This window comes from Taudactylus pleione, unplaced genomic scaffold (genome assembly GCF_031769625.1).
Source record: "Taudactylus pleione unplaced genomic scaffold, aTauple2 ptg000352l, whole genome shotgun sequence".
NCBI lineage: Eukaryota > Metazoa > Chordata > Amphibia > Anura > Myobatrachidae > Taudactylus > Taudactylus pleione.
The window spans coordinates 14,074,749-14,101,369 of NW_028284753.1; the positions used below are offsets into that span (position 1 = coordinate 14,074,749).

The 26,621-nt window shown below is 47.5% G+C and overlaps 1 protein-coding gene across 2 annotated transcripts; it reads left to right on the plus strand.

Annotated features, from left to right (window-relative positions):
* Positions 1-219: 219 nt before the first annotated feature.
* On the plus strand, positions 220-26,621 carry LOC148508675 (regulator of cell cycle RGCC-like). 2 transcript variants are annotated; one of them, XM_088444224.1, is made up of 6 exons: positions 220-284; positions 12,545-12,697; positions 14,359-14,445; positions 20,814-20,876; positions 22,139-22,294; positions 26,391-26,621. In XM_088444224.1, exons 1-5 carry the CDS (start codon positions 272-274, stop codon positions 22,285-22,287), a joined length of 465 nt encoding a protein of 154 aa, XP_088300350.1. In that variant the 5' UTR covers positions 220-271; the 3' UTR covers positions 22,288-22,294; positions 26,391-26,621. The 2 variants fall into 2 exon arrangements, with proteins under 2 accessions (XP_088300350.1, XP_088300351.1); XM_088444225.1 differs by lacking the exon at positions 22,139-22,294.

The following is a 26,621-nucleotide window of genomic DNA, read 5'->3' on the forward strand; positions in this document are numbered from 1 at the left end:
TTGGCTTAACAATCTGCTGTAAATTTTTGTCTGTCGACTACAGTGTATCTGAGAATATTCCTGTTATTTCTCTATTTCAGAAGAGGTTCCTATTCATAAACCACAACAGCACACATCCTGTCACTCTACAGCTCCACGCCTATTGCTTTATTGTAGGATTGGTCTACTAATGTTTAAAGGGGGGAGCTTGTCAACCAAACTGACATCTGGCAAAGCTGTGTCAGTGGTTTATAGCACAGTGTGCACAAAACACGGTAAGCCAGGACAAGCCATGGATAGACAAGGTAAGGCTTACTTTTCAGTATACTTAATATTACCTTTATATACACAATTCAGAAATATGTGATACTTTCAGAAGTATTATGAAATTATTTCTAAAAGTAATATGATAACAAAACCATGTTGTTATAATTAGTACAGCATTTTATGCTTTAATGTTGTATATATGTTCTTCATTCCTTGATCATTTAGCTACTCAGTACACTATAAGGGACTTAGGGATTCAGGGGCCTATTCATTAAACCTAAAAATTCTCTAGAGATAATTAGGTTTAGAACTCGCATGGAGTTCTACCTAATTATAGGTGGAATTCATCATTCCACCTCAACATAAGTATCTATTCCGAAAAGCTGTCATTTTTGCGATGACAGCTTTTCGGGAAATAGATACTTTTCCCTGCCTACACTACCTTACCGCATCTGGAAACAGTGCTGCGTATGCGCTGTTACATCTGTAAAACCAGCGCATGCGCAGCACTGCCTACAGATGCGTTAAGTTTGTGTACCCCCCCGACCCCCCAACCCCCTCCGCTCACCTTCCCCCCCCGACTTACCTGTCCGCACAGCAGCCTCCGGCTCCGTCCTGCTGGTCTGTCATGTGGTTTCCCAGCAGACCACATGACAGATTAGAAAAAATATAAAAAAAAAAAAATTTCGAAACTTTCTTGTGCTCTGCTGGGGAGCACACATGTCCGACCAGCCTCCGGAGCCTGAGGACGGAGCAGAGCGCCGGAGGGACTCGTCGGGGGACCTGCACACGCGGATACAGGTAAGTCGATTCTGCTATTCGCCACCTCACAGTGGCGAATAGTAACTGCATCAAATTCCGAAAATTCAGAATTTGATGAATACCACAATTTCCACATCCCAATACTAATGTATGGGGAGTGTGGAAATTAACGCAGGGGAACTTAGCAAGGAGATATCTGTGATATCTCCTGTGCTAAGTGGCTACATGAATACCAAAATAACGTTATTTAAGGAAAATGTCCTTAAAAAACTTATTTTAGTGTTGATGAATAGGCCCATCAGTCTATTCTAAATATGAAGGTCCTCTCAATGTTACTGTACATATATTAGAAATTGTTATTTATGAGTTCACACATGTCCTTATCATTGATTCTTTGTTTATATCTACATTTCAGCATGTTAATATTTAAAACCAACCTAGTTTTGCCTTTTAAATGATTGCCGCTTTAAAAATACGGTCAGACTCCCCGAAATAATGCTCGTTCCTGCATCCTGCAGACTATTACACAAGCCCACATTTCTTGTAAGATAGGCAGCCAATAAAATTTACAATACTGCACTGGATTTGCCATCATCTCCTGATTTAGTAATGAGTTCCACAGCTGAACAGCTTCCTAAGCTGGTGGCCAAACCACCTTCCTTCTGTGAGAATGACCTCTTATCCCTGTATGGTCCTTGGCATGAAACGTTGTATAGACAAATCTTTGTATTGACCCCAGTATTTATTCATATTAAATAGGTCATCTTTTATGACACCTTTTTTCCAATGTAAATTAACCTACATTTTCTAATGACCCTTTATTTTTTAACTCTCCTTCTTACAGTGAGGTGATCATAATTGTACATAATAATCCATCTGTAGTCTAATAAGGTATTTATACAGTGTTAATGTTATGCTTTTATCATGTGCTTTTTGTTACCCCTATTCATTTATTTTAGAGAAAGGAAAAAATGATAGCACAGGCAATGTAGATCTCCCTGTTTAAATCATCTCAGTATTATTTCACCTTTGCAGTTGCTGCCTGGCACTGTGCCCTGTCACTCACTTTCTCTTGTTTTCCTAAGGCTAGTTCACACTTGCCGGTTTTGGCCACCCGGGCAAGAAACAGGCAGTAGTCGGACGGTGTTTGTCAGGCACTCTGTGCTTTTCACAAGCTGCGGCTTTGAGACGCTTTCAATGTATTTTTTGTTTATCTATTGGGCATGTGTAGCAGCTGCTTCCCAAGCCCGGCTGGCACAAGCCCGTGTTTGTGAAAGAAAACATTATTTCCTATACACCACTGGCGTGCAGGGACGGCACAGGTACGGGCATGGCACCACGGCTGTCCTGCCCAGTGGATACTCCCAGCTGTTACATGGCAGCCGTGCCATGCCCGGGCCGTGTGAAAGGTCTCACCTGCTTCTCTGCTTAACTACATTTCATTCACGGCAAAACACCAGGCAGCATTTTGCCGCCCGCCCAAAACCAGCAAGTGTGAAACTAGCCTAACTCTCTTTCTATCTTCATTTTCCCCAATTGTGAAAATTATCCGTATTTCTGTCAGCTTAGATATTCAAAAGGCTGCCATGCCTACTCATGGGAGCCAGTATTGATGTTGACTCAGAGCCCTGGGGGCATTGCAGACTAATTGCGACCAGCCCCCCCAAAATTAAGAATCTATATTACCACATGTTGAGGCAATAAGAATTCTTGTTTCAGAGGGAAATGTACCATTATTGGATGATGGGACATGGGCATCCCAGTGAGCAGTAACAGTTAAAGTGATTATATTCATGGCTGGTTCAGGGTGCTAGCTGTGTCACTGGACATGCGTGGTAATTGGACCACACCTGTATGAGCATGCCAAGGAGGGATTATAGGCAGGGCCGTAAGTCTGTGCGCAACATGTGTTGCATCACGGAGCGCAGGGCTCTATGGGTGTCACCATCGCTGCCCCATGGCCCTGGATTCTATCTAGCAGTGTGCCTGGAATGGTATTCTGCAGCCAGTATCACTGTGACAGTGCCACGTGTAGCGTCCTTTGGACGCTGCAGGCAGGCACTCTGTCATGTGTACAGGTTACCAGAGCATCTCGAAGATTACTTGGTGCTGGAAGCCCCTTCCTCTATTTACGATGTCATGCACAAAAAGGACACAGGGCCTGATTCAGACCCGCTCGCAAGCGCTTGAGCGCTCGCATGCGGGTCGATGGTGGGCTCTGCGCACGTGCAGCGGCCGCACTGCGTGTGCGCAAGCCCTGGAGCGAGAGAGAAATTATCTTGCTCCGTGGCTCACTACAAAAGGGGCGGCTGTTGATGTTGATCGACAGCTCGTCCCGTTTTGTAGGCGTGGTGGGGGGGTGGCTTCACAAACCGAGGCATTCCCAAGCGAACACCTGCCGTTGTGGGCGGCCTCACTGACATCACCAGTGATGTCAATGAGAGAGCTTCCAGCTCTATTAGAGCTGGAAGCTCTCTGGGGCTTGCGGTCACGAGACCCTACCACAAGGTTCTCCTTGCAAGCCCCGATGGTCGCGATGGTCTTGACCATCGCTACCATCATCCTGGCCGCTCACAATAGCTGTGGGTGGTCACCCACAGCTAAGCGAGCGCCAGGAGGCCACACACAAAAAAAAAAACGCCCTGATTCAGAGCGAGCGCTCTTTCTGAGCGTCTGTCTCTGAATCAGGCCCACAGTCAGCTCTGTTAAGTCCTGTTATGGCACTGGTCATAGGGATCCCTCTTCCAGTAAATCTTATAGTCTGAAGCCCATAGACTACAATGTCTAACACCATCTAAAGATGACGTTAGTTACTGGGGCCAAGCTAGATAAACTCAGCATTTTAGCAGCCACCATAGAAACGTATGGGGACTGATTTTGTGATTGAAAATGGGAGATCTGCTGCAGTACCCGTACCTACATCTGGGTGGTACTTAATATTCGTGGGTACCCCCCCCTCCCTGATATCCCTTAAAATGTGTATTTTCAAGGGATATTGCGCAAATATTTTTTTATAAATATGCCCCTATGCCACTGTATACATGAACAAGATTTTGCAATTAATAACGAAGATATCTATTGGAATAAATAACAATAGAGCCAGCCAGTAATTCAAATGGAGTTTCCACCTAAAATAAAAAGTACTTCCTTTTGAGCATTACATAGTGATATACAGTAGTGTCTCTCATTTCTGACACTCATCCATTTTTGTAGTCACTTCTCTTCACTCTCAGATGTCTATGATTTGGTGTGAGTGGGGCCATATAAATGACAGAATATTACAGCAATAAGATTATACTTACTGCGGTCACGGTGGGGGTGCCGAGAGGGGCGGAGTACTCTGCAGTGCTGAGCAGCAGGTAATGACTGTCTTGTGCTGCAGTGCGGTGCTGAGCGGGGCAGAGCCTGCAGTGCTGAGCAGCAGGTAATGACTGTCTTGTGCTGCAGTGCGGTGCTGAGCGGGGCAGAGCCTGCAGTGCTGAGCAGCAGGTAATGACTGTCTTGTGCTGCAGTGCGGTGCTGAGCGGGGCAGAGCCTGCAGTGCTGAGCAGCAGGTAATGACTGTCTTGTGCTGCAGTGCGGTGCTGAGCGGGGCAGAGCCTGCAGTGCTGAGCAGCAGGTAATGACTGTCTTGTGCTGCAGTGCGGTGCTGAGCGGGGCAGAGTCTGCAGTGCTGAGCAGCAGGTAATGACTGTCTTGTGCTGCAGTGCGGTGCTGAGCGGGGCAGAGTCTGCAGTGCTGAGCAGCAGGTAATGACTGTCTTGTGCTGCAGTGAGGTGCTGAGCGGGGCAGAGTCTGCAGTGCTGAGCAGCAGGTAATGACTGTCTTGTGTTGTGGTCTGGTGCTGAGCGGGGCAGAGTCTGCAGTGCTGAGCAGCAGGTAATGACTGTCTTGTGTTGTGGTGGGGTGCTGAGCGGGGCAGAGTCTGCAGGGCTGAGCAGCAGGTAATGACTGTCTTGTGTTGTGGTGGGGTGCTGAGCGGGGCGGAGTACTCTGTAGTGCTGAGCAGCAGGTAATGACTGTCTTGTGTTGTGGTGGGGTGCTGAGCGGGGCGGAGTACTCTGCAGTGCTGAGCAGCAGGTAATGACTGTCTTGTGTTGTGGTGGGGTGCTGAGCGGGGCAGAGTCTGTAGTGCTGAGCAGCAGGTAATGACTGTCTTGTGCTGCAGTGGGGTGCTGAGCGGGGCAGAGTCTGCTGTGCTGAGCAGCAGGTAATAACTGTCTTGTGTTGTGGTGGGGTGCTGAGCGGGGCGGAGTACTCTGTAGTGCTGAGCAGCAGGTAATGACTGTCTTGTGCAGCGGTGGGGTGCTGAGCGGGGCGGAGTACTCTGTAGTGCTGAGCAGCAGGTAATGACTGTCTTGTGCAGCGGTGGGGTGCTGAGTGGGGCGGAGTACTCTGTAGTGCTGAGCAGGAGGTAATGACTGTCTTGTGCTGCGGTGGGGTGCTGAGCAGGGCGGAGTACTCTGTAGTGCTGAGCAGCAGGTAATGACTGTCTTGTGCAGCGGTGGGGTGCTGAGTGGGGCGGAGTACTCTGTAGTGCTGAGTAGCAGGTAATAACTGTCTTGTGCTGCGGTGGGGTGCTGAACGGGGCAGAGCCTGCAGTGCTGATCAGCAGGTAATGACTGTCTTGTGCTGCGATGGGGTGCTGAGCAGGTGATGTTGAAAGGAAGAGGAAGAAAGTATGTTCTAGGTATCAACCGGTTATAACTACATGTAAAATAAAAAAATTATATACTGTACCCCCTAATGTTGTAGATTGTGTTACTCCTCATTTTCTTGTAAAACATGAGCCACATGGTAGAATGCTGCCTCTAGTGGCCGAATAACATAAAGATAGAAAAATTTGCAATAGATATCTTTCTCATATCCATAGGCTGAGGGGCTAAGGAACTGATGGCTGAGGGCCTGGGTGAGGGATGGAGTGGGACTAAGGGCCTCAGGCCCTGATTCAGAGCCGGACGCTCTGACAGAGCGCTCGCTCTGAATCAGGCTTGCCTACCCTCCCGATTTGGCCGTGAGCCTCCCGATTTTCGGGTGCCGCTCCCGGCCCCCCGGAAAGGCAGGCAAGCCTCCCGGAAGCTTGCGACCCTCCCAACCTCCCCCCTGAATAAAACAGAAACCCCCGCAGCGGGGGGCCCGATGACGCGATTCGCGCAGAATCACGTCATCGTGGCCCCACCCCCTGCTTCACAATGCTGAAAATAACAGCATTATGAAGAGGGGGCGGAGTCACGATGATGCGATCGTGCGTCCCCGCCCCCAGTGTGCCACCAAATGGCCGCCCCCACCCCCGGCTCCGCCCCCAATGGCCGGCCCCACCCCTGCTATTAGCCGACAATCAGCTCCCTCCCGGAAGGCTGGAGCTGATTGTCGGCAAGTATGCTCTGAATCAGGGCCGTCCCTCTGAATTTTTAGAGCGGCCTCCTGGCCGCTCGTATAGCTGTGGGTGACCACCCACAGCTTTAGCGAGCGGCCAGGAAGATGGTTGCGATGGTCAAGACCATCATGACCATTGGGCTTGCGACGAGAACCTTGTGGTAGGGTCTCATTGCCGCAAGCCCTGGAGTGCTTTCGGCTCTAACAGAGCCGAGAGCACTCGCACTGACATCACTTGTGATGTCAGTGGGGCTGGCCAGCCACGCCCCCGGCACGCCCACCAAAGGGGGCGTGCTGTCACTCACCATCGACAGCACGCCCACTTTGTAGCGAGACCTATAGCGACGGCTTGCCCGTCGCTATCCGGGTCTCGCACATGCGCACGACGGAGCCGCCTCCGTCGTGCGCATGCGCACTGGGCTAACATCGACCCGCTTGCGAGCGCTCAGCGCTCGCTCGCGAGTCTGAATCAGGCCCTCAGAGCGGAGTTGCCATGGTGTCGGCAGTGCTGGGGTTTTGGGCAGTGTCCTCAGTGCAGAGTTGCCGGCTGTGTCAGCAGTGTCTGCACTGCGGGTGGCGGTTCCCTCGATGAGGTGTGGGCCGCTATCTTGCGTCCGTCTGCCCCATTAAAATCTATGGGGAAGCGCTGATTGGCCGCCTCGGATCCTGGAAGTTTGGGTGTGTTTGAATTCCAAGGAATCCGAACTGCTCATCTCTAGTCCATATTTAGTCTGCCTACAAAATATGGTGACATTCTGGTTCTTAGATCAAGCTACAGAAATCTCTGAATAGGGGAAGTTAATTATGGCCACCCTGTACATTTCCATATTCAGAAAGGATAAGATATATTATTCCCATTTGTAGAAATTCTTTCACTTTCATGAATTTTTCACACCTTGTTCCCATTTAAGTATTTCATTAGCTTCCAGATTGTTTCTCAGTGACCCATCACCTATAGAGAAATGTGCGATCCTACGGCCTGATTCTGAGTCAGACGCAGCTGTGTTCTTTTCTTCTGCGCATGCTAAGTCACACTGCGCATGCGTCTAGAGTCAGTTGCGATTGGAACGTACAGGAGATGCACGATCTCAGAAATGCATTGAAAATGTATTGGGTGTTCCAGGGCGGTGACAGCGAGAAGGCTGAGCGGACACACAGAGCCTAATTCAGAGATGTACACCAATGCCAATGTTTACGCAGTTGAGAAATTATCAGTGGTCTGTGCATGCAGCTGAGTCGCAATGTGAATGCGTCAAGTTTCACTACCGATGTCGCTCGCAGAGAGGATTTATTTGCAAAGTTGTGACAGGCAGGGAACACTTGTGGGCGGTGGGTGTGTCTGGCAACTGAAACACAGACATGTCGCGACCATTTTCAGGGCCTGCGACTGCGTTCTCTGGGTCTCATTCAGACCCGCTCGTGAGCGCTGAGCGCTCGCAAGCGGGTCGATGTTTCCCAAATGCGCATGCGCACGACGGAGGCGCCTCCGTCGTGCGCATGCGCGAGACCCGAATAACGACGGGGTAGCCGTCGTTATGGGTCTCGCACCAAAGGGGGCATGCTGTCGATGGTGATTGACAGCACACCCCCTTTGGAGGGCGTGCCGGGGGCGTGGCTGTCTGGGTCCGGCCCCACTGACATCACTAGTGATGTCAGTGGGAGTGATTTTGGCTCTGATAGAGCCAAAATCACTCCAGGGCTTGCGGCAGACGAGACCCTACCGCAAGGGTCTCGTCGCAAGCCCGATGGTCGCGATGGTCTTGACCATCACGACCATCATCATGGACGCTCGCATAAGCTGTGGGTGGTAGCCCACAGCTATGCGTGCGTCCAAGAGGCCGCCTCGCAGAAAAAAAAACACGCCCTGATTCAGAGCGGGCGTTCGTTCTGAGCGTCCGGCTCTGAATCAAGCCCTCTGTTTCCAGGGGCCATTCTGCGCGACCAATGCTGCATCTTTGGACGCAGCTGCTTGGATTTGGGAAGCCACCAGTGGACGTCTAAAGAAAGTTAGAGCTTGAGCACCACTTTTACTGTTTCCACCATATACATGTATACAGTAGATAAATCTGTTACAACACAAATATAGACGTATCCATGTTTACAGGGGCCATTCTATAGACCAGGAAGGGTTTGTACCTTGAAATGCAATTGGCAAACAAATCAGAACATTTGTGGATATTAAATGGCAGTGGGGAAATGTCACTTTCTCTGTAAATGAGCCTTATAGTAAGAGCACATCACTAGGAATTTCATAATGTAATGTACATTACATAACCAGCTCCATTATCTTCTCATATTTGTTAATATTATATCCCTTCATTTCTGAAGTGATTTGTGCTTCCTACAATACATGTAGCAAACAGTGAAGTGCCTTAATCGGTAAAAGAATTATTTATTGCTTTGTTTCATTTTGCAAAGGGTTAATACCAGCGATTTCTCCTGCCTTAATCTATATACTGGAGATTACCGCCATACCCGTAGGTCTCTATGGAGATAGGGGAATCCGTCAATTTAACAAACAGCAAAAAGTTTGCTAAGATGGGTGTATGTATACTCAGCACCAGGAATCAGCTTAGAGGCTTTGCTGGTAAATATTACCCAGGTACGTATCACATTAACGATTTGCACATAGGATAAGTATTCTATGGGTGTGTAGAAGGAATTGGCCGTTATTCAGAGGCAAACATACTCGCAGATCCATATGGACCAAGTATTGGGCTGCTGCAAATGCACACTCAATGGCGTATCTATAATAGGTGCAGGTTGTATAGTGAACACAGGCCCCTTGGTCCAGGGGGGCCCACACTGCACATCCTGAACCCTTATATAGTTATACTTACCTATCCGCAGTCTTCCGGAGACACTCAAGCAATTTACTATTGTGCATATTATGACAATTCTCACTTATTAATGTAAACTATAAAAATATTAATGTTTTGGTAATAGTTAAAGTTGGATCCCCCACCCCCACTAGCGGATTTACCACTAAGCAATACAAGCGTCCACTTAGGGCCCAGCAGGGTTGTATAATGGAGCTTGTGTTATACAGTACTGGCCCCAACAGACTGTCTGCACAGTGATTGGACCACAGCTGTATGCCGCTCTGGCTCACTCTTCTCTCCCCTGCACTGTGTGTTGCGTGTGATGTCTCACTCAGGGGCGGGTTGGTAGTTTCCAGCACTACACACCCGCTACAGTAGTCTGTGGAGGGGGTGGGCGGTGCCAGCCGCAGGGGGTGGGGTGGTGGTGGTTTGCCGGCCGTGAGGGTGGGGGTAGGTGACACAGGACTCCATCTTCCCATTAGCTAATGAGGAAATATGGATGCGTTACCATTCACTTCAGATAGTAACAAGTAGGAAGTAATCTGCATTGTAGATGAAAATGTCTCTGCTACAGACTATTTTATATTTTATCTGCCTTTGTTATTGATAACGTAAGCAGCAAAATAACATTTTATTGTACTTTCATTATAGATTATGATTTAAAAGAGAATAACTACTTAAAAATGCCACTTGGAGACACTTTGTAGCCTTCACACTTTGGGGCAGATGTAATAAGCCTTGTAGAGATATAAAATGGTTAGTGATAAACTACCAACCAATCAGCTCCTAAATGACATTTTTTAAACACAGCTTATAGAATAGCAGTTTGATGCTGAGTGGTTGATAGTTTATCACTTTCCAATTTATCACTTTGAAGAGCTAATTACTTCACCGTCAGAGTTATATTCTCAGTATGACATTATATTAATAGGAACATATAAGAAAAATTAAATAAAACAGACATGGAACATACAGAGTAACGCACTGGAAAGCACAAAAATCCTGATGTTCAAAATGTCTCCTGCTCTTTATCAGTGGCGTAGCTAAGGCCCCCACAGACCCCGCGGTGGTTTGGGGTGCCAGCAGGGGAAGGGGGGTGCGGGGGCAACCATGAGCATTGGAACGCCAAGGAGTAGAGGCTCCCCGCCACGACGTTCCAATCCTCACAGTTGCCAGGGAGACTGGGTACTCTGTAAACCTCAGCACTGTCTCCCCCAGCCCCGCCCCTCTCCAGCTGTGATTGGTCTCGGCTTGGTCAGAGGACTCCTGCGATTGGTGGGGAGAAGTGTGAGACGTCACTCGGGAGCTTGTGCCCCACCCCCTTCTTCAGTGTGAGTCCCCATTATCTGCCTCTGGAAGGGATACATGTGGTGGCGGCGAGAGGAACAGAGCGACCGAGGGTACAGTGTTTCTTTTTTTGTTTTACCAAAATGCCATGGGGGGGGCACCAGAAACTTTTTTGGCAGATGGGGAGAAAAATTTATAGTTATGTCACTGCTCTTTATGTCCAATGCTTATATTATCATGAACTGCTGTATCAGCTAGGAACAGAGGGCCTGATTCAGACCCGGTCGCAAGCGCTGTGCTCTCGCAACCGACCGATGGTAGGGCGAGTGATGTCAGTGGAGAGATTCCGGCTCTGTTAGAGCCGAAATCTCTCTGGGGCTTGTGGCCACGAGACCCTACCACAAGGGTCTCATCGCAAGCCCAATGGTCGCGATGGTCTTGACTATCGCGACTATCATCATGGCCGCTCGCTATAGCTGTGGGTGGTCACCCACAGCTATGCGAGCGGCCAGGAGGCCGCACAAAAAACAAAAAAAACGCCCTAATTCAGAGCGAGCGCTCTTTCAGAGCGTCCGGCTCTGAATCAGGGCCTCTATTCATCATTACTTCATTTCTACAAAAGCAGGTGAAAATGGACATTTTCAACTGCAATTGTAGAAATTAAGTTTTCGGACCATTCATCAAAGGGGTAAGTATGAGATATCACAGATATCTCCTGCTTACCGGAATGGCCCACTGTCCCCATACACTAGTATCACAGATATCTCCTGCTTACCGGAATGGCCCACTGTCCCCATACACTAGTATCACAGATATCTCCTGCTTACCGGAATGGCCCACTGTCCCCATACACTAGTATCACAGATATCTCCTGCTTACCGGAATGGCCCACTGTCCCTATACACTAGTATCACAGATATCTCCTGCTTACCGGAATGGCCCACTGTCCCTATACACTAGTATCACAGATATCTCCTGCTTACCGGAATGGCCCACTGTCCCCATACACTAGTATCACAGATATCTCCTGCTTACCGGAATGGCCCACTGTCCCCATACACTAGTATCACAGATATCTCCTGCTTACCGGAATGGCCCACTGTCCCTATACACTAGTATCACAGATATCTCCTGCTTACCGGAATGGCCCACTGTCCCCATACACTAGTATCACAGATATCTCCTGCTTACTGGAATGGCCCACTGTCCCCATACACTAGTATCACAGATATCTCCTGCTTACCGGAATGGCCCACTGTCCCCATACACTAGTATGGGGACAGAATTCATCAAGCTCCAAAAATACAATATTTTCGGAGCTTGATTGCGGGAGCATTCACCATCTTCAGATGGCTCCTGCCCCTGCTACCTGGGTCGCAAAAAGGGATCCTTTTGGATCTCTCTGCCCCTGTCCGGCTCCTTCTGCCAGACGTCAGGACTCTTGTGCGCATGCGGGACCTGTAGGTCACGCATGCGCACTTGTCTCACTACTTCGAAAGGAGCAGTATAAAGATGCACTCGCCCTGCTTCAATTATGGATGGTGACACCAATGCTCGTTATGTACACAGGGCATCAACACGTGTAGTTATGGCTCTGTTTTGGTGTGCACAGATGTGTCCTCCTCTGTGTTCAGCAGCCCTGCCCTAAATAAATACTGTTAAGCTAGGGCTTGGTAAATTGGGAACATTTTTAAAAAGCTGAGTATAAGGAGGATAAAACAACAAATAATAATTTTTGTTGTTTCTTCCAACGCAATTGTATCAGCATGATTTTGAACTAATTAACAATTCTCATACATAGCATATTTTACACTTCCTGCCACCTGCAAAAAAGTCAGCAGCTTTACATTGTTCAACACCACCACAAACAGTCTTGTATCCGGTTTATCAGAATAGCTTGCTGTGTCTCTGCTATGACCGTGTTAAGCTATATAACACTACAGTTACTGATATCTAGACCCTTCTCTGATTGAGTAGTATAATGTGATGATTAGAGCATGGGATATTGTTTTAGAAAAATAATCATTTCTGATATTGTCCTTTACTTCTAGTGTCCCTAGGAGAAGATCTCGTTCTCACCTTATCAGAGTTTGATGATGCTTTGCAAGACTTCACAAGAGGACCCTGTGATTTTGAGGAACATCTTAAAAACCTAAAACAACAGCATCAGACATCACTTAATAATATCAGCAGTGATTCAGAAAGTAAGGCAACAAGTAACTGATCAAGCTGATGGAGCATGATAACATGTCTATAGTGCAGGGGTCGGCAAAACATGTATGCAACTCATCTTTACCGACTTTGCAGGGCAGTATTCCGGGAGCGATCGGAGAGGACCTGCTTCTTTCATCTTCGGGTTGGGCGGGGCCAGACAATAGCCGGTAGTAGGCCCTACCCCCTTCACAGGAAACCCCCGCTATTCACGGGTCCGCTAGGAGGGGACGGGGTTAAATGACTCCATTAGCGCCATTTAGCCACGCACCCCCATACAGACCAACAAACGTCTCAAAAAATCACTCGGAAGTGGGCGGGATGTGGGAGATTTGCCTACTCTTTCGGGAATGTGGGGGTTACCCAAAAAATCAGGAGCCTCCAGCGACTCCCGGGAGAGTAGGCAAGTATGATGCAACTTGTCAGGCAACTGGATCAGTCCCATTTGCTTTTGCCTCTCCACAAGTTGTATGTAGCCTCCCGAGCAGCGGTGGACTAGGCTAGGAGCATAGGCTGCAAGTTGCCTAATGACATAGTGCAGCAGCGTGGCAGTCATTTTATTTACATTCACAGCCTTTTGCTAAGCACATGTGCAGCCCTGCATCCTGGCTTCCTCTATTGGCCCTTTTCCCCAGCGACTGGCTTCCTCACTGTGACTGGGTGGGGCACATTATTGTAAATTAATAAGCATTATAGACCAATAAAGAAATTGATCAAAGGCCAAAGCATAGTTCAGCTTACAGTATAACATCTGCCTTAACCAGGTGGGGGTGGGCAATAGAGGAAGCTGGAATGTGGAGCCACACATGTGTGAAGCCCATCTGAATCCTTCTTCTCCTCCATTTTTTGTCTTTCCACCCATTTGTGTCCTGTTTATCTCCCCCAGTTTCTATGTAGCTCCTTTGCTTTTGTTTCTTTGTAACCAACCTTCATTCTTCCCTGTTATGAGTCATACAATAATACTTTTTTAAATATATTTATTAGAATGAGAACCTTGAACTAAATCTAATAGCACCCTTTCCAATTAAGCTATATACAGTACACCTACCAGTACTTAAATTCCACTAGGACTTGCACTTCGACAGAATTTGTCTAAGACAATGTATATTCGAATAATGGAAACATTAATCTAATAATAACTGCTATATATTGGAGGTAACAATTTTAAATGGGTAAAATACAAAGTCAAATAGATTCAAGGTCAGGGCAGGTAGCAAACAATTTTAGTTAAAAACAAGCAGAGGTCAGAAACACAGGAGTAGAGTAACTCAAATATTTCCTACAGCACAGAAGCACAACTGAAGCTGAAGCTATCACTGGCAATGAGGCTGAGTCTGATTTATTTAACCTTGATCAGAGGGGGAGATTTATCAAATCATCTAAGGACAACAAGTGGAGAAGATGCCACTGTTGTTTTGTAAAATGTACTAGATAAATGATAGCTAGACACTCATCGGTTGCTATGGGTTACACCCAAAGTGTCCCAGTTGCTAGGCAATTGCAAACAAGCTCTGCAATCTAAAAGTTTCTCAACACTTTACTGAGTTGCCCTCCATAGGAAATGATTGTCCACCCCTGCTATAGTGATTTTATAGTTAATTCTATAGTTGACTCATTTTCTCTTTCCATTGAGTGTGTGTTTGCTTTGTTTTAGGTGTTAGCTCTTCACAGAGAAGTAGCTTGAACACTAGTGAAGAAAATTTGAGTTTTTCATTCACCAACACAAGACACCATCCAAAAGGTAACACTAAAGAACAGTGATGTTTTTAAGGGGCCTATTTATTAATTATTGGGTTTGTGACCTGATAATTATAATTTCTTATCACTGCTATTCGTGGCAATAAGAGATTATCTACCACTGGCGTGTATTAAAGAACACATGCAGGAACAGGGTGTCAGGAATTGCGGTACAGTACTGCAGATCTCACCTTCCTGCTGGTATTATTATTATTATTATCCTTTTTTTATATGGTGCCACAAGTGTTCTGCAGCGCCTTACATAGTACATAGAACTAATAAGTGAACAAGAAACAAGTAACTTACAGTACATTACAGTGCAGGACAAGGACACGATTTATATACATTGCTGCAATAGCGATTAAACTCTCACAATAAGCAGCAGGGAGATGGCAGTCACGTGTTAGGGGCCCTTATGGGGAGTAAGGAGTCAAAGAAAATGTGAAGAGAAGCACATGAGGGAAGAGGTCCCTGCTCGTGAGAGCTTACATTCTAAAGGGGAGGGACAGACAGACAGGCGTGACACAGAAGGGGAAGATAGGGAGGAAAGAGCATGAAGTGGGTTAGGATGAGAGCTGGAAGGCCTTGATGAAGTAGTGGGTCTTGAGAGCCCGTTTGTAGATTTGTAGAGAGGTGGAGAGTCTGATAGGGAGAGGGATAGCATTCCAAAGGTAGGGAGCAGCACGGGCAAAATCTTGGATGCGGTAGTGGGAGGAAGTAATCAGTTGGCAAGAGAGGCGGCATGCATTTGTTGAGCGAAATGGACGGGCGGGAGTGTGAAGGGAGAGAAGGTCAGAAATGTATGTGGGAGAGGATTTGGTGAGGGCTTTATAGGCGATTGTAAGAACTTTAAATTGGCATCTGAAGGGGAAGGGGAGCCAGTGTAGGGCTTGAAGGAGAGGGGAAGCAGATGTAGAATGTCTGGATAGGAAGATGAGCTGAGCAGCAGCATTGAGAACTGATTGTAGTGGAGAGAGGTGAGAGACTGGGAGGCCAGCTAGGAGAAGGTTACAGTAGTCCAATCTGGAGATGACCAGTGAGTGGATGAGGGTTTTAGTGGCATCCTGAGTGAGGAAAGGGTCTAATCCTGGAATTATTTTTTAGGTGGAGATGGCAGGACTGAGAGAGGTGCTGAATTTGTGGTTTAAATGAGAGGGAGGAGTCTAGGATAACTCCAAGACAGCGCACTTTGGGGCTAGAGGAGATAGTTATGCCATCAATAGATAATGAAATTGTGGGAAGTGAGGTAGTGGAAGAGGGTGGAAAGATGATCAGCTCAGTCTTAGACATGTTAAGTTTAAGAAAGCGCTGGGACATCCATGAAGAGATAGCAGAGAGACAGTTGGAGATACAGGTAAGGAGCGAGGGGGAGAGCTCAGGGGTGGAAAGGTAAATTTGAGTATCATCAGCATAGAGATGATATTGGAGGTCAAAGGAGTTTATGAGTTCACCTAAAGAGGATGTCTATAGGGAGAAAAGGAGAGGTCCAAAAACAGAACCTTGGGGAACTCCTACTGTTAGTGGAAGTGGGGGGGAAATGAGAGGACACAGAGAAGGAATGATCAGAGAGGTAGGAGGAAAGCCAGGAGAGGGCAGTGCCACGTAAACCAAGAGAGTGAAGGATTTGCAGGAGGAGAGGGTGGTCTACAGTGTCAAATGCAGCAGAGAGGTCAAGGAGCATGAGCAGAGAGTAGTGGCCCTTGGATTTAGCAGCAAGGAGGTCAATGCTGACTTTCATGAGGGCAGTTTCAGTGGAGTGGAGAGAACGGAAGCCAGATTGAAATGAGTCAAGGAGGGAGTGGGAGGAAAGTAAGGTGGTAAGGCGGTTGTAAACAATACGCTCAAGGAGTTTGGAAGCAAAAGGGAGAAGAGAGATGGGTCGGTAGTTGGAAAGTATGTTAGGATCAAGGGTAGGTTTTTTAAGAATGGGGGAGACAAGGGCATGTTTGAATGCAGAAGGGACAGTGCCAAATGATAGGGAGAGATTAAGGAGGTGAGCAAGATGGGAACAGGCAGAAGGAGACAGGTAACAGAGGAGATGAGAAGGGATAGGGTCAAGAGGGGAGGTGGAAGGAGGGGAGGAACGGATGAGGACCTTGACTTCCTCTCCAGAAACAGGGAAGAAGGATGTCCGAGTTGGTGAGGCAGAAGGGGAGAGGTGGTCAGGAAAAGGAGGATGAGGAGTGCTGAGGGTCTGATGGGATATGATGTCCTCACGTATGGAGTCAGTTGTAGATGGAAAGTAGGGAAGGGAAGAGAGCAAGGAGGGTAGGCAAGGAGGGGAAGGGCAGAGGAGGGAGTTGAAAGTGGCAAAGAGATGCTGGGGGTTTGAGGACTGGGAGGAGATGAGGTTCTTGAAATATGTTTGTTTCTAAAGGGACAGGGCAGCACTGTAGGATGAGAGAATAAATTTGAAATGGAGGAAGTCAGCCTTAGAGCGTGATTTTCTCCACTGACGCTTGGCAATTCTTGAACACTTTTGCAGGTACCTGGTGCATTTGGAATGCCAGGGTTGTGGTGTGGATCTGCGTTGTTGAGTAGTTATTGCCGGAGCAACAGAGTCAATAGCAGAAGTAAGGGAGGAATTGTACAGGGAAGTAGCTTGTTCAGGAGAGGAGAGAGAAAGTATAGTGGAGAGAAGAGAGTCCAGCAGGGAGGAAAAAGCAACAGTGTCAATAGCCTCAATGTTACGCTTAGTAATGGTAGACTTAGGAGGCAAAGGAGGGGAAGGAGAGAGGGATAGGTTAAAAGAGAGAAGGTTATGGTCAGAGAGGGGGAATGGGGAATTGGAGTAATCAGAAATATCACAACGGTGAGTAAAGACCAGGTCAAGTGAGTGCCCACTTACATGGGAGGGTGATTAGGTCCATTGGGTGAGACCAAATGAAGAGGTGAAGATAAGGAGTTTAGCTGCAGAGGATTCTGTGGGAATGTAAATAGGAATATTAAAATCACCTAGGATAATGGAGGGAAGATCTGAGGAGAGAAAGTGAGGAAGCCAGGAAGCGAAGTTGTCAAGGAATTTGGAGGGAGAGCCAGGGGGATGGTAAATGACAGCTACTCTGATGTTTACTGGTTGGAAGAGGCGTATAGCATGAACCTAAAATGTGGAGAATGTAAGGGATGGTTCAGAGGGTATTAGCTGGTAGGAATAACTGGTGGATAGAAGGACCCCACCACCACCACCATGGCGACCCCCAGGCCAGGGGGTGTGGGAGAAGGTGAGTCCCCCAGAGGATAGAGCAGCAGGAGAAGTGGTGTCAGAAGGTGAGATCCAGGTTTCAGTAATGGCTAGGAGATTCAGGGAGTTGGAGATGAAAAGGTCATGAGTGGGGACCAGTTTATTACAGACTGACCTGGCATTCCAGAGGGCACAGGATAGAGAGATGGCATTTGTGCGGGAGATGTGAATAAGATTATCCGGGTTGCTGTAGCGTGGAGGTAAGATAAATTTGGGGGACCGATATGAATAGAGTTTAGTGATGGTGCAGGCACCTGAGCCAGAACGGGAACCTGTAGGAGGTGGCCAGGGAGGGAGATGTGGACGGCAGTGGGATGAAGTGACATCGAGAGGAGTGTAGGAGGAGGGTTTGGTGGTAATATAGTAAGACAGAGGTGGGGGGGGGTAGAGGAAGAAAGTGGAGTAATGGGAGAGGAGGGAACTTCCGAAGAGTAGGCAGACAGAGGAGGGGGGAGAAGGGGAGGAGAGGTGGAAGAGATAAGGGGGAAAGGATAAAGGTGGAAGCAGGGGGCAGATCAGAGAATAAGGTAGAGACTGACTGAAGGAGGGAGTTGAAGAAAACCTTGTCATGGTGTTTATAAGTAAACAAGAGGAATGAAATTTGGAAATGTAAATGAAATATGAGTGCAAGAGATTTGTAGAAATGCAAGTGAAAGAACAGTGATGGTAAATATGTATGCTGATTAACAAGTTTGTTATTGAGAGGATTAAAAGTGGGGATCTAATGTGTGCAGAATTTGAATAATAACGCAGATCATAAGCAGATAGATGATGTGAGGGCTAGGCAAGAGAGCTAACATAAAGGACATTGGCCCTCATTCAAAGGTGGTTGCAAGAAGCGATCGCTCTCTCTGAATGAGGGCAGCCGCTTCTTTTTTTTAGTGCGGCCTCCTGGTCGCTAGCTAAGCTGTGGGTTACCACCCACAGCTTAGCGACTGACCAGGGTGATGTTCGTGATGGTCAAGACCATGGCGACCATCGGGGCTTGCAACGAGACCCTAAGGTTGGGTCTCGGCAACCTCAAGCCCCAGCGAGCTTCCTGCTCTGATCGAGCAGGAAGCTCCCCACTGACATCACTGCCGATGTCAGTGCAGCCTCCCACAAAACGGCAGGCATTCCGTCAGGAACGCATCCATTTGTGTAGCCACCGCCCGCCCCGCCTACAAAACGGGCCGAGCTGTCGATCAACATCGACAGCCGACACCCTTTTGTAGAGAGCTCCGGAGCAAGAGAGTTTCTCTCTTGCTCCGGGGCTTGCGCACGTGCAGTGCGGCCGCTGCGCGCGCAGGACCAAACCATCAACCCGGTTGCGAGCGTGCAGCGCTAGTGACTGGGTCTGAATGAGGTCCAGTGTTTCAAAGAGGAAAGATGTAAACTGACATGGGGACAAGGACGATAAGCATTGAGATGTATGTGCGAATCAGAAGGCCAGCATTATTAATAGCAATAGAAGTGTTGTGTTCTTGCCTAGAATGCGCAGGGAATACAGTTGTAACAGTCCTGAAACTTTAGACCGTTGAGGTTTGTTGTTTGCTGGAACTTAGAGTTTCCTCCTTCTGTTTATCTTCAGTTTAACGCTACAGTTTTGCACTTAAAAATGACTGCACTTTGAAAAACTGCACCATCCAGCCAGCTATCCAGCCTAGATACTGACACTTATACAGAGATGCAGGCAAGTGTGGACACTAATTAATGAAAACCATCCATTGGCCATCCAAAAGAAAGCTAGCAATAAAAATGGTATGCTGGTCTGCGCAGGTTATCTATTCAGGCTAGCTCTCCGGTTCCTGCCCTGCGCTGCTGTCCACAGTGTGCTCCATCTTCCTCTGGCTGCTGTAACTCCGCAAGCATGCCCGCTATCTCCGGCCTGGGTGCCACCATGACACCTGCGATCAGTTGACCGCTGATTCTCCACTCCCTGTGTCAGTGGCGATCATGTGATCCTTTGCTCCACTCAATGTGGAGTATCCTTCCTCCAACCGGATTCATTGCAGCGGACACCTGATCCAGTTAGCCAATCAGGACAGGTCAGGGTGGATGAAAGGATTCAAATGACTAGCACTCAGTGCCTTGAACAACATGTCTCACTCCTGTGCTATGTATCTAGACTCCAGGCTCTAGCAGCAATCGGTCCTATCCGATAACCAGCAATCGGTCCTATCCGATAACCAGCAATCGGTCCTATCCGATAACCAGCAATCGGTCCTATCTGATAACCAGCATTCAGTCCTATCTAATAACTAGCACCATCGGTTCCTATCCGATACAGCACCGTTGGTCCCTATTTGATACCTGAACCATTGGTTCCATTATCATCAGGTGCAACCGGAATCATCGGATCTCTTTCATCGGCTGCTTCTATTATTCCCAATTATCTTTGTCCATGGATCTGGGGCTTAGGCCTCAGCATTCTCGGAGAGTTCTAGATAGAGTTATTGGGAGACCCTACCAGCTGGCCACGACCTGCACACCACACCAGACGCAGCGAAATCCAAATCTCCTTGTGGAGATTTATATCCTGAGTCTAGTCTACCTGTACTATCTCCTGAGTCCATTCAACCGATGCTGCCTCCTGAGTCCTGTCAGTCTGTGATATCTCCTGAGTACCGTCTCGTGTTCCTTCCCCATAGCCCTGGTCATCGCCAGGCTCCAGTACCCAAGCTTATTCCTTGAGTTCCTTAAACATATTACTTTGTTGCCTTCGTACCATCAGCTCATGTGTCTGCACATGCACAGAAACTATATCAAACCCGCTAGTCTTCAGATCCCGAATTCCACCACTGAGCCACCAGCATCACAGCCAGGAACACAAAACACCACAATCCTGACACAGGGTTTTGGAGCCCATCCCTTCAATGTTTAAAAGTGATTGCATTAGCGATCACTTGCTACTGCGCATGTGCGGTCTGCTGACCACTTATGCAAGAGTCCGGCATGTAAATTGTAAATTAGGCTAAAAACATTCCCCATAGCTGCTTCTGTGGTTGAAAAGAGGGACCACAGCAGATACATCCAGAGGATACAATATATTTGTAGGTACCCCCCTGAAAATGGGTGTTGTCAGGGGATAACCCGCAATTATTAATTGATAAATCGGCCGATTAGTAACAATCATTTCTATATTTCCATAGCAAAACTTGGTGATACAAGAGAGCTGGAAAATTTCATTTCTGATCTGGATAAGGTTCTCAGTGGTAAGTAATGTCATATTTTCTGCGTTTTTGTGTTGTACATACAACTACTTTCAGAAAATTAGCTGTATATATGTCTAGTTGGATAATGATATAGCTATTAAACAACTTTGACATTTACATGGCTAAAAAATAAAAAAAATTTCACTCCTCTTCCTTTTGTACTTGTACATGAATCTTGATATTAAATGGTTTTAGACAAGATTTTTGTTGTTAGGAGAGAAGCCTTAGTGTTGGTGTTTGTGTAGTGTTTCTCAAATCCCGACCTCATTAAACCTTAACAGTTACAATTTTTCAGACTATCTAGCTGGGACACAGGTGTGTTATTTAACTAATGGGTCCCATACATCTGAGATGGATTGCCGCGATCCCGCGATGCTGCAACCCGGCATCGCAGGATCGCAGAAATCCAACATGTTGGATTTCAGCGACTTGACGATCGCGATCAAAACATGATCGCAATCGTCAAATCAGGGACATTTTAAGATGTGAAATATCCGCGATCCGGCGACGGATCGCAGAACATCAATGGTGGGCGATCTGAAGTATCCGATGGCGATCGGAAATTTCCGATCGCATCCCTGCATCGCGGTGATCCATCGCAGATGTATGGGCACCTTAAAGCAATAGATCAACAGGTGGTACAAATTATTCCCGAAGATACCTTGAAAACATACACTGTTAGAGCAGGGCCAGCCTTTTTTTAGTGCCTACCCTTTTGTAAATATCAACCAAATTCAGCCATTATAACCTCAAATATTGGGGCAGTTGATTCAGAGGGGGACATATAAAGCATATTCCGGGTTGTTTTAAGAGGGGTCAAATCCATACTGGTAGTTTAATCAACACACTGTAAAAAGTGTTAGTTGATGTCAGAGATGAATAATTGTCTATTTGATTCTTGAACCTGACTGGGATTGCTAGTGCATTTAGATTCCCTGCAATTAATGTAGCTTAAAACTGTATTTATTGCACAGGGTAACCTTGTGTCCTCAGTTGTAGCCTTATACTGACCAAGTTGTCAGTAGAGGACTAATTAATTAAATACAGTGGCAAACGCAGGATTTCTAGGGGGGGTTTCCAAATGCTTAATATTAGAGCGACTGCGGCCAGTCCATGAAGAGGGCACAATTAGTACATATCCAGCTTTAATATGCGTCATACTATGTGTATTGTGTGTCATGATTCCAGCATATACAGGATCACAGTAAGCCATTAGATCCGGCAGTAAGCCATCCTGCCTGAGTTGAATGTTTTTATTTTAGATGTGGGCACCATTCCAGAGTATTGGAGCAAGTCTGGCAGCCCGGAGGAGCAGCACAAGAACCTAGCACTGCCCTGGACATATATGTACATATTGGGCTCTACAGCAGTGCATCCTGAACAGTACATGTTTTCCAGATCTCCTAGTTAATGCACAGGTTATTTATTACTGGCTGATACATATTAAAAGATCCATAGGTGGTGCTAATTTTTTCATTTGTGATACTGAGAAGAACATGTAGCACTACTAACATTCTATTATATTACTATTTCTACTGTGGTCATGGTATGTGCTAGGGAGGGGGGTTTCCAGGCAGACGGAATCCCCCCCCCCTGCGTTTGTCTATGAAATATGAGGAGTTCTGTGCAATTATGTAATCGCACAACACAGTACTGTACTTCTAATTTAGAAAGTCTCCAATAGCCAATTTGGATTCTAGGGTCACAAAGAGAAGGGATAAAAAAAAGAGCTACATTTACTATGCAATGTGTTTCGTTAGCAGTTTTAGACTATATTGGAAGGGGCAATTACATTCAATATAAAACCAGATATGTTTTGTACTGAACAGAGGAGCTGATTCAGAGCCGCTCACCAGATGTGCTCGCTCACACGATGTGTATGCAACTTGCGTAGGTAGTGCACTCTCACAGCAAATAAATGCATGAGCAAGCCCAGTATGAGAGCGATCACATAGTGTAACACCCACCAGCTTGTCTTAAGACACCCACTTCTGCACGTCTTGTCCAGGAGGTGTATACAATCATCGGGTAACATCTGATGTGATCACAGCGCTTGAGGATGACCATACACTGCCGAGTACTTCAGTGTAAAAACAAGCCAGGTGACGTGTACTGTGATGCTGTCTTATAATTATGCACACATCTAAAACACCGTTGAGATGCTCAGGCACGCCTGCGTTTGCACCTCCACTCCCCCATTTTTAATGACCAGCCCATTACCACCTACAAATGGCTTTCCCTGTCACTCACTCTGCTGGGCTGTCTATGCGCAGCGAGCAAACACGTTGTGAACTTACGCTGAGGTATGTACATGCGCACTGCGATGCATATGCATGCGTACAGTGTATACACAATGCATCAGCAGCAATGAGCGTTTGCATCTTAGCAAGCAGGTCTAATTGAGCTCCAGAGCCCTGGCATCACCAGCCGAGGGGGTGACATCAAAGTGCTGGCTCCCCCTCAGTGACAGGAGCCGTGCGCTGCATTACGTGCAGCACTCGGCTCCTAGCACAGTGAGGGAGCTGACACTTCACACAGGCTGTTCCCCGGGGTAAGCCTGCACCTCCCGCACCCCCGGTGTAAAAAAAAAGCAGGTGTTCAGGCCGCTAGACCACGCCCCCACATGTGAGACCATGCCCCCACCCACGAGGCCACACCCCTTATTTACCGGCGCACAGTACCACCTCTCCCCACCGGGTGCAAAGACACGTAGGAAGTTTGCTCTATTAAGTCCACTGGCCGAAACTGCCAAAGAAAAGTGCTGAAAAGTGTCACATAGTATGCTTAGCCCTAAGAAGTGCCTGAGCCTGATTAGCAAACTGGGTTTGGGCACCACAGTGATTCTACTCACCCATATTTCCACACTATTGTTGGTAATTAGGCTTCTTGAGATATCAGCATTAAGTATCTGCTACCGCATCTATAGCAATGGCATATCTATAAAGGGTCCAGGGGGGGCTACACCACACACCATGCACCACGCACCCATATATAGTTATATTTAACTCTCCACAGTCTCCAGAGTGCCAGCGGAAATCACAGGGAAAATGGCGGTGGCCACTTTCCCAGTGACTTGCGCATATGCAGTAGAGATGCCTCGGGAATAAGGCACAGGTGCCATTTTCCCGGAGACCCACACATACCAGAGAGGAGGGGGCCCGCACTGAGGGCCCGATTCAGACCCACTCGCTAGGCTGCGTTCGCTCGTAGCTGCCGATTGTTCGCAATCTGCGCATGTGCACGCATCGCAGTGCGCAAACTAGTCAATGTGATCAGGAAGTGGTCGCTCGCTGCGCATAGACAGCTCGCTAGACTGAGTGACAAGACAAGCCGTTTGTGAGTGGTAACAGGAGTTGGTCGATGGAAACGGGGGAGTAAGGTGCGAACGCAGGCGTACCTGAGCGTCTTAACGCCATTTCAGAGGCATGCATAATTAAGACGCAGTGTCATAGTACACATCATTTGGTTGTTTTACACACAGAAACACTCGCAGTGCTTGCGGTGGGGTATGGTCGACCACAAGTGCTGCGATCACATCCAAATGGTACTCGATGTTACCAATGGTTGCCTACACTTCCTGGACATGACGTGGGAAAGTGGGCGTCTTAATACCGGCTGGTGGGCGTCTGCTTACACAGAGCGATTGCACGCTAAGACATAGTGGGCATGCTAATGCCTTGCCGCGCGATCGCCTGCCTTTGCCATATTTGCAGACACTGGGTGCGTGCGAAAGCATCTAGCGAGTGGGTCTGAATCGAGTCCAGAGTCTATACATAAGCCCTCGCCTCTCTTAAAATGGCCCTGATCTCTAACTCCTGGATTTTAATATATTTGGGCATTCAATGGAATATTTACATGGGGTTCTCAAATCTAAAGCTTTAGATTTTTGTCTCCTTTCTCACATATAATTTGGATCTTCATTTAGGGGTCTATTCATCATCACTTAATTTTTCCAAAAGTAGGTGAAAATTAAGATTTTCACCTATTTTTGTGGAAATTAAGGGCCTGATTCTGACCTGGTCGCAAGCGCTGTACGCTCGCAAACCGGGTCGATGGTGGGCCAGTGCGCATGCGCACGACGGAGCCGGTTCCGTCGTGCGCATGCGCGAGACCAGGATAGCGATGCGCAATCCGTCGCTCCAGGTCTCGTACCAAAGGGGACGTGCTGTCGATGTTGAGCGACAGCACGCCCCCTTTGGTGGGCGGGGTGGGGGAGTGGCTGCCCAAACAGAGGCGTTCCCATGTGAACGCCTCCATTTGGGGGCGGCCCCACTGACATCACGAGTGATGTCAGTGGGAGAGATTTCGGCTCTGTTAGAGCCGAAATCTCTCTGGGGCTTGCGGCAACAAGACCCTACCACAAGGGTCTCGTCGCAAGCCCGATGGTCGCGATGGTCAGGACCATCGCGACCATCTTCCTGGCCGCTCGCTATAGCTGTGGGTGGTCACCCGCAGCTGTGCGAGCGGCCAGGAGGCCGTTCTAAAAAAAAAATTGCCCGGCCCTGATTCAGAGCGAGTGCTCTGTCAGAGCGTCCGGCTCTGAATCAGGGCCTAAGTGTCAGCCTATTCATCAAACATGTAACGCCAGAAGATATCACTGATATCTCCTGGTTACAATTGTGCATCGATAATTTCCACAGTCCCCATACTTTAGTATGGCGATGTGGAAATGATGAAATTCATCAAGTTCCGAAAGCATTTTTTTTCAGAACTTGTCAGTGATACTATATGCCACCCTGAGATCGCGTATAGCATCCGTTACAGCAAAGGGATCTGAACAGATCCCTCCCTGATGTGTCCTCTTACCTGCAGCAGCTCTCTCCCGGCTCCCAGGACAGTCTTCTTGTGAGCCAGGGGGAAGAGAGCACAGCAGCGGCGGTCAGCGGGGTTCGGGCTGCTGGTGACAGGGGGCCAGCAAAGTCTCCGGTGGCTGCAGCATCTCTGTCATGTAGGTCCCCTGCACAGCAGTGGTGGAGGGGGATTTACTTGGTGCAGCAGGTCTGGGGGGGCACAGTCTCCGGTGGCGCATCTTTACGAGGATGGGGGGTGGGGTGACAGACCCGGCATGGTTAATTGGAGGGAGGGGAGATATGTGGGGGCTCTCTTCGCATGCGCAGCTTGATGACAGTCAGTGAAAACGGAAGAGGAGTGGAAAAGTCTATCACTTCCAAAAAACTGACTTAGTAGAAACAGCTTTTTTTCGGAAGTGATAGTTTAGGGCAGGAGGCATGATGATGAATGCCTCCTAAACTGTATGTTTAACTGTATGTTTGAACTTGCAGTGAGTACAAACCATAATTCTCACATACTTATGTTATAATGAATAGGCCCCTAAGTGTTTCTGATAGTAATAGTATGAAAATGACGTTACTGCCCATAAAAATACGTCTTAGTTTGTAGCAATTGAAAAGATATTTGTGGCATCATGGAAATGATGTTAGTAAAACCCATGTTAATGTTGGCTTTTCCCTTCTAAATATAGAATGATAATTCCCTTTTTATTTCTTCACACAGATTTCTGAAAGAAGAAGTTGTCAGCATGTTGGTAGTAACATCCCGCTTCCTGCTCACAAACCTACACAATGCTGTGATGCATTACATGAACATAACAACTGCAAATGGCTTATGGTTTACGAAAATTAACCTGAACAACTTTTTAAAGGTTTAACATACTGAAGTAGGAAAATCTCTTACATTTATTGTATATATTGTATCATAAGATGGAATAAAACATTTTATACATAA

Coding starts and splice junctions, on each gene's coding strand:
- LOC148508675 (XM_088444224.1), top strand. Junction 12,698..14,358: donor TATCAGCAGTGATTCAGAAA/GTAAGGCAACAA, acceptor GCTTTGTTTTAG/GTGTTAGCTCTTCACAGAGA. Junction 20,877..22,138: donor TCTGGATAAGGTTCTCAGTG/GTAAGTAATGTC, acceptor TTTTTATTTTAG/ATGTGGGCACCATTCCAGAG.